The 15,438-nt window shown below is 37.4% G+C and overlaps 1 protein-coding gene across 22 annotated transcripts in view; it reads left to right on the top strand.

The window, feature by feature from the left end:
- SYTL2 (synaptotagmin like 2) overlaps positions 1-15,438 on the top strand; it is a 100,733-nt gene that overhangs the window by 78,239 nt on the left and 7,056 nt on the right. For 5 of the 22 annotated variants that reach the window (XM_057553189.1, XM_007168521.2, XM_057553187.1 and 2 more), the window contains 7 exons: positions 1,800-1,853; positions 3,099-3,149; positions 6,665-6,759; positions 9,911-10,030; positions 11,346-11,515; positions 12,621-12,723; positions 14,412-14,582. In XM_057553189.1, coding sequence (XP_057409172.1) covers positions 1,800-1,853; positions 3,099-3,149; positions 6,665-6,759; positions 9,911-10,030; positions 11,346-11,515; positions 12,621-12,723; positions 14,412-14,582 — 764 coding nt within the window. The other 17 variants (XM_057553190.1, XM_007168523.2, XM_057553183.1 and 14 more) reach the window with 10 other exon arrangements.

Raw genomic sequence — 15,438 nt, 5'->3', positions numbered from 1 at the left:
TTTGCTTTTAAAATAACACGTGAGGTTTGGTTACTAGAATACTAGGTTTCCTTGAAGAATCCCAGTTTGAGTGTTTATTCAAGTACAGTGAGTTTTAAAAGACTGTGGTAGCTAGTGGTTCTAGTGGTAATAACTAACATTGGTTGAGCACTGTGTGCCAGGACTTGGCTAAGTGTTTTACATGCATTTTCCCATTTAACTGGCATAGGCAACCCTGTGAGGGACAAATTGTTACTCCCATTTTACAGATGAGGAAAGTGAAGTTCACGGAGGTAAAGTCGTTTGCTTCCTTTCATACAGCAGAGCTGGGACTCAAAATCAACAGGCTATTAACAAGAGCATTTATGAAGTGACCGTGTTACATATGACAGTGTTGGATGTCTGATGAATTTTTGCATGATATAGAGATGAATTAGTCCCTGGCTTCAAGGACTTTGCTTTCTCTTTTATGCCTTTTCATGCATTTCTTTTGGATAGTGGAATTATAAGCCCAAAGGCTATCTGACATGCAACACTTCAGGCACACTGTTCCCCACCAGCTGCTGCTTTAACTGGTGAAGGATTTCTAGAGTACTAACATACAGCGTAATGTATATAGGGACTTAGAGATTGTGACTTCTTGGGGTTTTGTTCTTAATATTTTTAAGCTAAAATTCACCCCTGGGATTACAGATGGTCATGCGAAAACTTACTGAGTGCGAGTTAACCACTGCCAAACTCATATGATTAAAATTGACCATTGTCATGTTTAGAATATTTTTACGCATCTGCAATTGAGACTGAAAACTCAGATTTTAGAAAAGAAAAGAAAAAAGAAAAAGCTATGCCACTAAACAATTCTTAAAATTCAGAGATTTTCAGGGCTCTGGGGGGCAATAGTCCCAGTTTGGAATGCAGTCCTCACCCTACCAAAGATCTTGGAATCTCAGGGTTGGAAGGGACCTTGAAGGTCACCCATTCCAAACTCCCCCCAGTGCAGGAATTCCCTCTAAAGCCCCCTTAACAGGTGGCCAACCCCCCACATCCGCCTGAATGCTTCCAGAGAAGGCGAGTCCAGTCCTTTGTTGGACAGCCCTGATTGTTCTTCCTGATGTTAGTGATGGGCCCTGAGGAAAAAAAAAACAACAAAAAACTCAGCAACAATTGTCCAATTTGGCAAACCTCTTGCCTGAGAAGCATGTGGCTATTTCCATGGTGCAGCTTTAAAGTACTCAGGAATGTGTAGGGTTAAAATAAAAATCACCATCAGCTGACGGGTATTCCTGCATGCTCCTTTCCAAATACCGATACCCACTCTCACAGTAGCCTGCCAAGATTCCACTTAGCAGCTGGTCCCCAGTTACATCTCTTCAGTTGACTTCCCAAGCAAGGCTCCCAGAGGCATACACAAATGATGATGCACGCACAGAAATATTTGTTAATGACCGTGGGTTTGAGAAGGTGTTAGTCATGGCTAGCATCTTACCCTTTCCAGAAGCATAAAGAGGCTGTTGCAGCCCTGTGCTTTCTCCTGCTGCCAGCCGATTGCTTGCTCTGAGCTAACCCTCTAACCCTTGGGAGTCCGTGTGCAGCAGTGTGCTGATGTAAGCTGCATCGGGGCTGAAATGGGAGCTCCCGCTATGGCACTGGCTCAACTAGCTAATCTAAAGAGAAAGTATTTTGGGGAAGACATCTTGGTTGCACCCCTCACCGCATCTTGACTAATTGCTTCCAACTCCGGGGGCTTCCAGGGACAATCTCACTGTTCTTTCTCGCCAAGGGTCAGTCATTTTAACCATTTGTTAATTTCTCCTGCACAGATCAAGCAAAAGTAGATAATCTGCCAGAAGAATTAGTGCGTAGTGCTGAAGATGGTAAATATCTTTATGTATTTGCATGTCTGTCTGTGTATTAGGTTCTGGGATGGTTTGGGCAGTCACCGGGATGCAGCTGTTAGAGAAATAGAAGAACGTCATTTGTCGCTATGTGATGAATTGTGCCTAAGTTATTATAAAATGGTTCTGACTTGGTGCATTTAATACTGCTTGTATTCTTAAGGTTTCTGCTGGTGATACTGTTGTGAGGCTCTCATCAGAGACCCTAGGGAAGCGAGGGTTTCTAAAAATAGGAAATTGTATTTCTATGGGTATGAGCAGATTTTTGCTACTCTGACTTGCAAAACTCCTTGTGAAGGCAGGGAGAGTGGAGTGGGTTCCTGGGTTAAGTTATTCCTATATTTGATTCTCAAGTCTCAGCATTTAGATCTCTCTAGGTATAACTGGTAAAGATTTAAGGTCAAAGGAAAGGGTTCCAGAACAAGAGTGGGGATCCTGCCTCTGCTCAAGTAAATAACTAAGTATAGACCAAGGGTGAAATTAACTGATTCTGAATTTTAAGGAGCCAGAAGGTCTTGCAGCTTGTCAATGGATCAAGTATTACTTGGTTCAGTTATAAAATGAATAGGGTAATAGTGGTGGGAGGGATGGAAATGAGTCTGATTTTTATGGCTCAGCATTTATGCAAACATAAATATAATTTATACTTGTATGCTAGAATTTTGGTTTCTAAGTTGCCTGCACTATAATGATAAAAATGTATATTAACTGAGCTTTCTCATGTAGAATGCAGCAACAGAGCTCTTCAAAGGTCATTCCTTACTTTTATGTAATAGTTTTGTCTTTCTCATTTTATGTTTACAGCCACCTCACTGAAGTAAGTGGGGCAGTGATTTTTATCTTCATTTTACAGCTAAGAAAAGCTCAGAGAAATTAGGTGATCTGTCTAAGCTCTTGTAGCTAGTCAGTCTGTGGGAGGGTGGGGACCGGCATCTCAGCTTCACTACTCCTAGTACAGTGCTCGTTCCATTTTCCATGCTGTGGCTTATTGAGTGAGAGGAAAGACACTGCACATCTCCTGTGCTGGATGTTGGATATTTAGTTGAACAGGAGACCTCAAAGAGGCTAATGAAGAATTGCACTGGGGAATGGAGGAAAGCAAGCTGAAAAACTGTCAGATGTATTCTGCAGTCTTAGTTGTGAAACTGACATTTGAGCTTTATTTTCGTGTCTCTTTCATCTTTCTGTTAAAATGGTATTTATTCTCAATGTTGCTCTTCTGAGTAGATCAAAAAGCAGATCAGGAACCAGATACAAATGAATGCATTCCAGGAAGTGAGTAGCAGGATTTTTCTCACAAATGACTAAATGTTGCCACTCTACATGGTGTTAAATGTGCTGAAATAACTAACCCCATTAATAACGTAGCATTTATTATTATACTAAACTCTTGCAGCTTACAAAACTATTTCATTCCGACAAGGGTTTTATTAAAAATATTTTACTACTATCTGTGTTGAAAGATTAATTCATGATTCCACTGAGGGATAGTTATATATGTTTAAAATTTTTATGTATACATATGTATATGTATTATATATACACAAGTTATTGCTGAGTACTATTATACTTTTGCCAGTCTCTCTGCTCTTTGAGTCTTTACTTAAAATGAAGTTGGCACCTTCTAATATCACTTGGCTTTTATGTTGCAGTATGGTCTGGAGTATTGGATCTCTTATGGCCTTTACGCAAGGCTATAGACATGAAGCAATTTATAATGTATCTGGACCTAAGAAAGGACTGAACTTTGACAATTAGTATGTAGTATGGTCATATATGCCTCTCTACATTATCTATAGGAGCAAATTTTATAATGTGCAGGGTTTAAGCTCTGAGGTTCAAAACTAAACTCAAATAGTATAGTTCAATATATAAAGCAAGTGAATATCTGAATCTCAAGTCATAAATGTATGTGACAACATGGATGGATCTAGAGGGTATTATGCTAAGTGAAATAAGTCAGAGAAAGACAAATACCATATGATCTCACTTATATGTGGAATCTAAAAAAACAAAACAAAACAAAACACAGACTCAAAGATATAGAGAACAAACAGATGGTTGCTGGGGGGCATGGTGGGTGGGAAAAGGTTAAGTTTATTTTATAACTTAACCTTTTAAGGTTAAGTTATAAAATAAAAAAGCTGTGGGGATGTAATATACAGCATAAGGAATATGGCCAATAATATTGTAATAACTTTGTATGGGGACAGATGGTTACTAGACTTATGGCGATCATTATATATGCAAATGTCAAGTTATTAATTAGTACACAACATAATATTGTATGTCAACTATATTTCAATTTAAAAAAAGAAAGAAATGTATGTACACTTGTGGTAGCTAATATGCATCAACTAATTAATATCCACCATGAAGAAAAGATAATGATTATTCACCATTTTCTGTTCAATCTTAAGACTGCTGTTCTTAACAGTGACTATTGTCTTGAGTACAAATAGTGAATTAAAAAGGTTTTTGTGGGGGCTAGCAAAGCATGCAGATATGTGTGTGTGTCTTCTTGACGTCCCTGTTTCAGGTGGTTTCATAATCCTAGGCACTGGAGGGTTGAAGATAATGATACACACACCTGCCCCCAGGAGTCCACAGAATTTTTAATAACAGTTTCCCAGCAGTCTTTGGATGTGCTGATAATTCTTAAAGAGAAGAGCAGCCAAAGGAAGGAGCCATTAGGTAGAGAAATGCTGATGCTTGAAAGCCGTGACATCTCATCTGAAATCTGAAACTTTGCTCATGAGGTTCTCCTGCCAGAGATGAAGGAGCTGAGCTTTGGCACATGACCTGACAAATTCTTAAGAACCACCTAGGAAAGAAGGCAATCCAGGCTTCAGCCCTTGGTGTGTGTTCTCTGTCCGGCTGCTGCAGAGGAAACAAGGAAACAAGACTTCTGTCCCTCGGGGGTGTTGGGTAAAGAGGCTTTTCCAGTTGCTTTTGAACTGGCAACTGGATACTTAAGTTTGGGCATCCTAGTTTATCTTTCTGTGTTTTGTTCAACATTTAACTTGAGGAGTGAAAACAAAACATAGGCATAGACAATGTATGCCTATATGTCTGTGTCTTCATATGTGACCTCCTAATTAGCTTAGTTATTGGTCAAGGGACATAGGCTAATCGTGTGCTAAATTCTGGGTAAATTAATTTCTCTTTTTTGTGATATTTTCCAAGATGACTCTTAATGTCTGGGCTGGGGTTATTCGTTTTCTCTAGTAAAGAGTGTATTCTTACCACAAGACAAAATGAAATGCATGATCAAAACACAAATAACTAAAGCCCAATAAATGTAAAACTGACTACATTTGAGTAACAGATATATACTTTTGAAAATAATAGGGAGTAGTGTTATGTTAAAAAAGTTTTGCATACTCATTGGGCTACATTGTGCCCTTGCGGGATCTCATCTTATACTGCTTCAGTATAAGTCACCTGAATACACACACACATGTGTTATTGTTTAATGGGAAGTAATTAAAGTAGGTATCATCTTGTGAGGCACCATAAATGTATTTTGATGCATTTGTGAGCCTAAAGCTAGGTGAGAACTATTATGTGAATAAGCAAATATTTAATATGTGTAGTTCAAGTTTCTGTCTTCCTTCATTAGATTTCTTTTAACTAAAGATGAATTTAGCTAATGCTCAGGACTAAATTTGAGGCTTTTGAGTTATATGTAGAAATAATAACAATTATTTTGATTTTTTTTGACAATTTGACAATTTTTTTTGACAATTTGATTTTTATTTATCTGTTTTCCTAGTATCTCTTTCAATGAGAAAGTCAAGTCAGTATATTTATATCACATTGAAAAGATAATTTAAAGATTTCCTATCAGATAATGTTTATTTGTTTAGCAAATATTTACATAAGGCCTAATATGTGCCAGACACTGTTCTAAGTGCCTTGAAAAATATTAAGCCGTTCAATATAGAAGCTCTGATTCACCATAAGAAAAGCTTAGACATTGTCATTCTTAGGCAAAGAAGAAGAAAGTTTTCTAACTAGAGTTACACAAATGAGGAAGCGAATTCATCATCTTATTGTGACTTCCACACATATACTTACTGTATCAGAAAGAAACCATATGCTACATTTTCATAGTAAATTCTTAGAGTATCTTAAATTGAATCATTCAAACTTGGCTTTGGGATATCTCTATTGAAAACTCTCTGAATTGACAGGTATCTAAATAATTTCTATTTTCAAAAAATAATTAGTTTTGAAATTGTAGTCTTTCACGGCTTTCTGAGGGCGAAACACTCTTACAGGTAATCCCAACAATCACTAAAGAAACCAACCTCCTTTTAGACACTCAATAGCCAGAAAACTTTTATGATTGAGTTGTGTACAAAGATCCTTGCTATCTGATGAAATAGTTTTTCAGCCTGCGGCATGTTCAAAATGTAATATATCTCAAGGAGATGAACCAATAAAGTACAGATCCTGTGGTTCAAAGCTCTAATGTGAAAAAATATAAGTTAAAACCAATTCACATTGGTAGTAGGTTTCAGTATAATTCAAATCCAGTCCTGCAGTCCAGTAAACCTAGTGGTTTTTAAATTTTTGTTTTCTGTTTGGTTCAACTCCTTGCTAGTTCTCTCTCTATAATTGCATGTTGCTTACCTTATGGTCCTGTGCATGTGAACTACTATGCCTTTAACCAATTTACAAAAACATCTCTGTTCATAGACGAAAGAAAAGTGTGTTTTCAACTTATGCCTTATGTTTGTCTGACAACTGTGAGGATAATTTTGAATGGAAATGCTACTGTTTAGTTTCCACAGTGCCTTCACAACCTGATAATCAGTTTTCCCACCCTGACAAACTCAAAAGGATGAGCAAGTCTGTTCCAGCATTTCTCCAAGATGAGGCAAGTTTGTGTTTTGTACCTTCCGAAAAATGGAACCAAATAGGTGGATTTGCTATGCCAAGGTTGGTGTGTCTGTATGCAGCCATAGCAGAGACTGAAGAGGTCAGCAGGACTGACCTTCGCCTCTCATGTCAATAGAGGTAGTGTTGTTAGTCCTGGAACAAGGCAAGGCACATCTCATTTGACTCATACAGTAACTCTTATTGGTAGTGAAGTCAAAGTGCATAGATTTGGGAATGTGACTTTTGTTTCAAAGTGGGTACAAAATAAGAAATCCAGCAGAAAAATGTTGGCATGAGCTCCTCTGTAGTTTAGAGTACAGTTGATTTGTGAAAGCTTAGTCTAGGTAGCATGACTAGCTTGAAAGCATATGTTAAAATAGTAAAGTAACAGTGACATAGCAAACTTTATCGACATCAACTGGGGGTAAGCACTTTATGTACATTATCTCATTTAATCCTCCATTAACCCTGGGAGGTGGGCACCATCATTATCCCCAGATATTACAGATGAGGAAACTGAGAGTAAGAGAGGTAAGGTAACCTCACTCAGCTAGAAAGGGGTTAAACCAGCACTGGAGCCCAGATCTGACCCCCATGCTATTAACTACTATTCCTACTGTCTCAAGTAAGAACATGACTATTACCTATTATTCATTTAGTACCTAGTAAGTACCAGGCACTTGATATTCGCTCTGATGTCTAACTCTCACAAACAAAATGTGGTAGGTACAAATTTCTCCATTTTATAAAAGAAGAAAGAGCCTCAGAGAGGTTAAGTAACTTTCCCCAAATCCAACAGCTACTAAAAAGTAGATCTAGGATTTGAACTCAGGTCCTTAACTAAGATGCCATGTTCTTGCAGCCAGGTAGTTAGGAGCCTGAGCTTTGAGGTTAGGCACTCGCAGTTCTGCCTATGCTACTAATTTGCTACGTGATTATGGACAATTTCCTTAGCTTCCCTAGTACCTACCTCATTAGATTGTGAGGAGTCAGTGAGATAATGCAGGGAAAACACATAGCACAGTGCTGACACAGAGTACCTTAATGTTAGCTGTTCCCGTTTGCAGTTTTGGTCTTATTTTTAATGGCGAAATAAAAGCTTCATCCTTAAGTGTTCTCTTAGTAGATGGAATGTAAGGAAAGCTCTGGACAATATATAAATTACATCCCTCCTCCCCTACCGCCTGGGCACCGTTCTGTCTACTCTTGAGCCTTAGATGAACTGTATCTGCAAGTATTCAGCCTTTGCATATGCTTAAGAGCCCACATTACAGTTCCTTTGGAAAGAATCACTCGTTCTTTGAAACTAACTCATTAGCTGGAAGCCAGCATAGGCACCTCATGGAGTTCCTATGGTCTTATACCTTTGTAGATATGCTTTGGTCTTGGTTGGTCATATGAATGAACCGTCCAATAATTTGAGAGGCCAATGATACCTGATTGGCCTGATTTTTTATTTTTCTCCTCCCTTCAGTTTTAACCTGCTGCCTCACTGCTCCACACAAAAGACAGTCCAAATTGTTTGAGTTTGTACATCAGAGATGCCAAATTAAGCTGTATCATTTTGCCTTTCAAAGTACCTGGGGTTGGACTGAATGTTAAAGGAAGTGGGATGAAATCAGGCATTGCTTCTTTGAGGCTCAGTGTCAGTCACATTTGTTGAGTACCAACTTTATGAAAATCAGTGTTCCAAGTCATCAAGACAAGGTCCTATCCTTCCAATAATCACTAATGATCTGATGTACCAGGTAGAATGTATTACGGCTATGATAGGGGGAAATGGTCTGTAAGCATGTGGCAAGGGAGTATGATAATAGAGACATTAAAAATGTATAGATTTTTTTTCACCCTTGAGTAAGGATTCTTTTCTCATCCATATAAATCATAATTTTTTAACCCTTTTCTTAATCTGCGTTAGGATTGGCATCTGTTATATTGACATGTAATTGCATGGGCCCTGGAATATGTTGGCATGAACTAATCACTCCTCCATAAAGGTGTTTCCCTAACCCCAGGAGCCACTGAACTGCTCCATAAACTCTCTAACCCCAAAAGGAACTCATTCTGAAGCATAAATTCTTAAAGCTACCATCTAATAAACTATAGATCTAAATATAATAAAATTTATTATTGTCACTTTTCTTTCTTGACCCAGGTAAATATTTCCTGGGACATATTTAAAATAAGTATCTTGTTGCTATTTTTTTTTTTTTTAATTTATCTATTTATTTATTTATTTTTGGCTGCGTTGGGTCTTCGTTTCTGTGCGACGGCTTTCTCTAGTTGTGGCAAGCGGGGGTCACTCTTCATCGCGGTGCACGGGCCTTTCACTGTCGCGGCCTCTCTTGTTGCAGAGCACAGGCTCCAGACGCACAGGCTCAGTAGCTGTGGCTCACGGGCCTAGTTGCTCCGCGGCATGTGGGGTCTCCCCAGACCAGGGCTCGAACCCTTGTCCCCTGCATTGGCAGGCAGATTCTCAACCACTGCGCCACCAGGGAAGCCTTTTTTTTTTTTTATTTGTTAAAATCTAATGTGGGCAGAATGTACAAATCAATATACTTCCCTTTAGCAACACAAAAGATAAGCACAGTAACACTATAGAAATACCTAAGAGGTGGTTTAAAATTATATATACACACATATATACATATGTGTAAAAACCTTGAAACACAGATCAGATTAGCATTTGTTTTCCCTAGTTTAATAGTGTCTCAAGTAAAATGAGACACTATTGATTTTTAGGGAAGTTAAGCCTATGTTAACGAGAGGAATTAGGCATGACATTTTATGATTTGATAGTAAATGTTAGACCATTTATTGCCTAGGTAAAGTTAATTTCTCTTATGTATCAATAAAGTTTTCCAAGCAATATAAATGTATAATATTAAGAGAATGCACCTTGGGGCCACACCTTGTAGGTGAAAAAATCGCTTTGTTATTTCAGTACCTAACCACTGCTCTCCTCCTAAGATGAGGTCCAAGGCAGACCACCCACCCCATCTTGAATACCATTCCTTGGCAGTTAGCACTTTGACCTTGGAAAATGTCATAGATCAGTGGGATACCAAGATATTATCTTTATCTAAACAGATTTTGATCTTGACTCATTCTGAATTTAAATTTTGTATATATTGTATGATGTTTTGTAGAGTGATGACAGAGAAACAGATACAGCATCAGAAGGCAGTTACCAGCTCAGCAGACACAAGAAGAGCCCGAGCTCTTTAACCAATCTTAGCAGCTCCTCTGGCATGACGTCCTTGTCTTCTGTATGTAAACAAAGGCTTCATGTTAATATCCCTCTGCTTCTGCGAACCTTGCTCCCCCATGCTCCTGCTACTGTAAAAGGGCCTTTTGTTGTATTTCTCAGATTCCAGGGGCATGAGAGCTTTTTCTCTAACCCACAGTTGGCTTCTGGCTAGCTAAATCTTCCTTTTTCTCTGTTTTAATCACAAGAGAGTTCATATCCAAAATAAATAAATATGGTTTTTTGGATGTAAGTACTTAAAAAATAAACCTAAATTACCAACAAGATGAACCACTAAATTTTTCTGTGCAACAAATGGGGTAGCTATCACAAGATATGCTTATATCTGATATGCTTTTATATACTGTGTGCAGGTATAGAATTGTACCTCTCTTTTAGCAAGACTTTTATTCTGATGAATGAAAGTACTGATTCACATAAAAGAATAGGAGAGGCGATTCTTTGCCCCATAGAGGGATTCAGAATGGAGTTTTCAAAGGAAAGCTCCCTAAGTGTAGTTGCTCAGATTTGATTTAGAGAATTTGACTTTACACAGAACTTTCATAAAGTGAGGTAGTTTTGTGTGTGCATGTAAGATGTGTGTAGAAATATATATGTAAATACGTCCACATACACTTATCCAAATATCTCTGATATATATACACATGCACATATCTCACCAGGTATGCTAAACAAATGATAAATCTGTGCTTAAATTCTTACTAGCCTTGCATTTTTCAAACTCTTTGTTAAAAAATCTATTTAAATTGAATTTCTGCTGATGACAATCAAATGTGTGACCTTGGGAAGGCTTTAAACTTCCTTCATCAATCATCCATTTTCTGCCCTTCCTGACCTCTAAAAGTGTATGGCTCAGTAAGCATTTTCTTAGATTCAGTGGATGGGTAACATAGTAAAATTCCTTTTTAGTGCCTTGGAAATTTGATAGAGCAATGTGTCACTGTGATTTGTGTGCCTGGGGTTTCTCACATCCTCTTTCTTTAACACTTTAAATTCTAAGCATGCCTAAAAATGGAACTCTGAATGCCCCCTACCATAAAATCACCCTGCTTTGAAATGAGTCAGCATCTAAAAAACTTTGCATTTCACTTTTCATCTATGTCTCTTAGAAGCAATTTTTGTTAAACACTAGTCATCATGTCATGTATATCATGTCAGGTTGTCTGTGTTGGTACGCTTTTTTGATGCCGTATTAGATTAACTGCTTTTATATGCAAACTAGAGAAATAATGGCAAGCAAAGATTACATCCATGATCCTTGTGTTGGGTTCAAGAATGAGATAGTGACAAACACTGCCTGTTTCCGATGCTTTCAGGTGAGCGGCAGTGTGATGAGTGTTTATAGTGGAGACTTTGGCAATCTGGAAGTGAAGGGAAATATTCAGTTTGCAATCGACTACGTGGACTCACTGAAGGAGTTGCATGTCTTTGTGGCCCAGTGTAAAGACTTAGCAGCAGCAGATATTAAAAAACAGCGTTCGGACCCGTAAGTACATTTTGGAGTCACTATTTTCTCTTCGTTACTCTTAATCTTGTAGAAATTGGGAAGGAAAGAAAGTAATTGAAGGGAGGGTATGTGTGTGACTGTGTTAAAAGGAATGTTTGGGAAAAAAAGTTGGGGGGAAATGCTGTTTACTTTATAGATTCATACGCCAAACCTACTAAATTATAAAAATATCAGAGAAGCACAAAATGTTTCAAGTTGGAAGGGACCTTTGAGGTCATTTTGTCCTGATTCCTTCTTTTTACAGATAAGGAAACAAGGGACAGAGAAGATAAGCGACTGTTTACATAAATTTAGCAGCAAAATGAGGAATGATGGATTGAGCCCCAATCTCTCTCCACACACTTTCAAACTTTCTCTAAGATTAGGGACACGTGGGACATACTTTATAATGCTCTGTGGTGCAGAAATAGTTAAGATTCTAGAATAAGGTAGTTTCCATATTTAAATCATATTCTATAGAACTTTAGGGGGAATTACCAATTCATCTTTGAAATCACAGGTTTAATTGCATTTCAGTTTAGTTACAAAGTTGAATGGTATTCCCTATTTATCCCTATGCAGAAGTCTGATTCTTAATTATTTTGCTAGCATAAACCCAATCCTAAAAGGAACTGGGCTTAATAGCCTTTTCATTTCTTTTCTTTTTCTTCTTTTTTTTTTTTTAACATTCATATGGCTTGATTAGGTATGTACCAGATTATTTTTTTTCAAAAGACAGTCACAAAAACTTTTTTAATTCTGCAAGCATCAAAGCCTTTTCTTAATAGGAAACTAGCCAATAGAATTAAGCATCACGTTAGAGGTCTGTCGTCTTTCCCTTGCCCCACATTAGTTAAGGTCAAAGGAAGAAAGGAATTCAGGAAATATCCCTTAAAAATCTTCAAAATATCAAATTATCAATTCCACTGAAATCATTTTAAAAGCTTAAGTGTGAAGGTGTTGGTGAGAGCATTTATTACATACTGCTTTTCCTAGTGTCATGAAATAATTATTTCTATCAATTTCCAAGGCATTTTTAAAAGTGGAGGTAGACACATCACTTTTATTTTCTCTAACCTTCTTGTCTGTTCAATTCTCTTTTTAGATATGTAAAGACTTATCTGTTACCAGACAAGGGCAAAATGGGCAAGAAGAAAACGCTTGTAGCGAAGAAAACATTGAATCCTGTGTATAATGAGATACTGCGGGTATCTATGACCTCTCTATCTAGGAAAATCCTAAATGGTTACCTATGCATTTAAAAGGCCATGTCATCTTGGGTAGTATCTCTACAGAGGAAGTCAGTCACCACGAGAGAAGGAAATGAATAACCATTTTCTGAGAATCTGCTTTGTATGAGATGATACACCATGACTGTTGTATGCATTATCTCATGCATGCCCTCCATACCCTGCCAGGGGGATAGTATTATATGCGTCTCACAGATCAGGCAAATGAAGCTTAGAGAAATAAAGGAACTTGCTCAAGGATACACAGCTGATAAAGTTGAGCATTGCCGCCAAAACAATCTTATAAAAACCTAATTCTGATCATGTTATTTCTTTGCTTAAAATATTTGAGGATTCCCATTATACTTAGGGTCAAGTACACCCATCTTAACACACACACCACTCCCTTGATAACCTGAGCTTCAGTCTCATCATTCCACTTTCATAGTCTTTCTTCAGGTCACCCTGATTCCTTTCTGTTCTTTTGGAGGAACTACATTTTCTCACACTGCTGGGACTTTCTGTTCCTTCAGACTGGGATATTCTTCCCCACATTCTGTCCATAACTACTTCCCACAGCCTGAAATGCCTCTTCCTATGAGAAGCTGTCCTTAACCCCTAAGTTTCCCTGCTGTCTGCTGCCTCAGTCTCCTTGTTTTACAATAGGCTTTATTATGCTGCCTTAGTCATGAGTAACAGATTATTTAAAACTACAAATATGAGAAGTATTATTCATTCCCTCTTTCTGAAAATTCTGTCCAAGTATTTGGTTATCCTCTGAGAAAAGGAGCAGCATTAAATTAACCCTCAGTCATCCATGGGTGAATTTTCTGTAGCAAGTTTTTAATTATGATTTGACTATGATATACCTCAGCACCCTAGCTATTTCTAGGTCAGCTACTTCAAGCCTATACTCAGGAAAAGCGAGCTAGTTTAAATGGTAAACTCAGAGAAAGGCAAGTCTGCTACAACCAAAATGGACAGTCAAGTAGTATATCATAAAGCCAAGTAGAGATTATTTTTAGATTAGAAACACTATTATCCCTTCCATGATTATATATAATCAAGGATTGACTACATTTTAGATTAAAACTATTGGGATGCCAAAAAAACCAGGTTGATCTTTTCTTGAAAAATAATCTTGTCCTTGCAGGATAATGGTGGGAGAGGTTGTATGTATATGGGACAGGTGATATATGGGAACTCTTCTGTACTTTCAATTTTGTGTGAATCTAGAACTGCTCTAAAAAATAAAGTCTATTTAAAAAAATACTTTGTCCTTAGGTAGACAACAGACCATTGGATTAAACTTCATTTGTATTTTTAGACTGAATTTGATTTATGTTATATCTAGTTAGAACTAAAAACATCCAGTAAAAATTGAATAATTGGCTTTTGTTTTTAGAGAGCTATTACCGGCTATGATATTTGAGCCATCATTTGCTTTTCCAGAGGGGGAAAGAAAAATGAGCTTTTGTGAAAGATGAATTTGAGCTCTTTGAAACAAGACACTTAGAATAAGATGACTTTGCAATATTCTTGAGACTTGAAACCTAACAGATGAGAAAATCTGATCTACCCAGATGACTTTTTTCTTCATCTCTATGTCATAACTTTGGCATAAAATAATATTATTTACCACTTTAATTTCCTTCTTTGAACTGCAGTATAAAATCGACAGGCAAATCTTAAAGACACAGAAACTGAACCTGTCTGTTTGGCATCGAGATACATTTAAGCGCAATAGTTTTCTAGGGGAAGTGGAACTTGATTTGGAAACTTGGGACTGGGATAACAAACAGAATAAACAATTGAAGTGGTACCCTCTAAAGCGGAAGGTAAGTGCAGAGTTTTTTGTTTGGTTTGTTGGTTGGTTGGTTTGGGGCCTAGGATACAGGAGAGAGCTGCTGTAAAATTGCGTTTTCATTCAGAATGCTTATCCATAGTTTGGGATCATTATGTCTTTTCACTCTGTCCCATATGTTTCTTATGCTCTTTTCTATATTTTCTATTCTTTTTTTTTTTTTCTCCTCTCTATTCTTTGGGCTGGCTACTTTTTGCTAACCTATCTTACAGTTCAATTATTTTCTTATCTGCTGTGTCTAATCTGCTGTTACACCCATCTACAGGTCCTCAATTATACTTTTTAGATTTATATTTTCATTTCATTCTTTTTTATAGATTCCATTTCTCTGCTAAGATTCTCCATCTTCACATTATCTTTATGAATTTATTAATCAAAGTTATTTAAAGTGTGTATCTGAAAACTCCAATATCTTAAACATTTGTGAGTCTCTCTTATCTAATTTTTTATCTTAGTTTGGTCATTTGGTCCTTTGTTCTAATATGCCTGTTCATTTTTTATCGCATGCTGGACATTGCATATGAAAAATTCTAGGGATAATTTGAGAGGGTTTACTTTTGTATCTGACACACAAGAGTAAGGACACACTGCCTTAATCTAGTCTGGTAATGAACTGACTAGAAGCTGGGGTTCAGCTTTCACATGGTCTGATCTAGTTTTTCTTTGCCCATATTCCTAGGCTGTGGTCTTTCATGGGTTGCAACTGAAAACCTAGGTAGTAGTTCTCAAATTTTAGCATGTATCCAATTCACCTGAAGGACTTATTAAAACAGAGATTTCTGGCCCTGTTTCAAGGATTTCTGGTTTGGTAAGATCTGGCCCAAGAATAT

Source organism: Balaenoptera acutorostrata, chromosome 9 (genome assembly GCF_949987535.1).
Source record: "Balaenoptera acutorostrata chromosome 9, mBalAcu1.1, whole genome shotgun sequence".
NCBI lineage: Eukaryota > Metazoa > Chordata > Mammalia > Artiodactyla > Balaenopteridae > Balaenoptera > Balaenoptera acutorostrata.
Note: the sequence above shows the minus strand (reverse complement) of the source record. Positions and strands in the feature narration are given on the sequence as shown.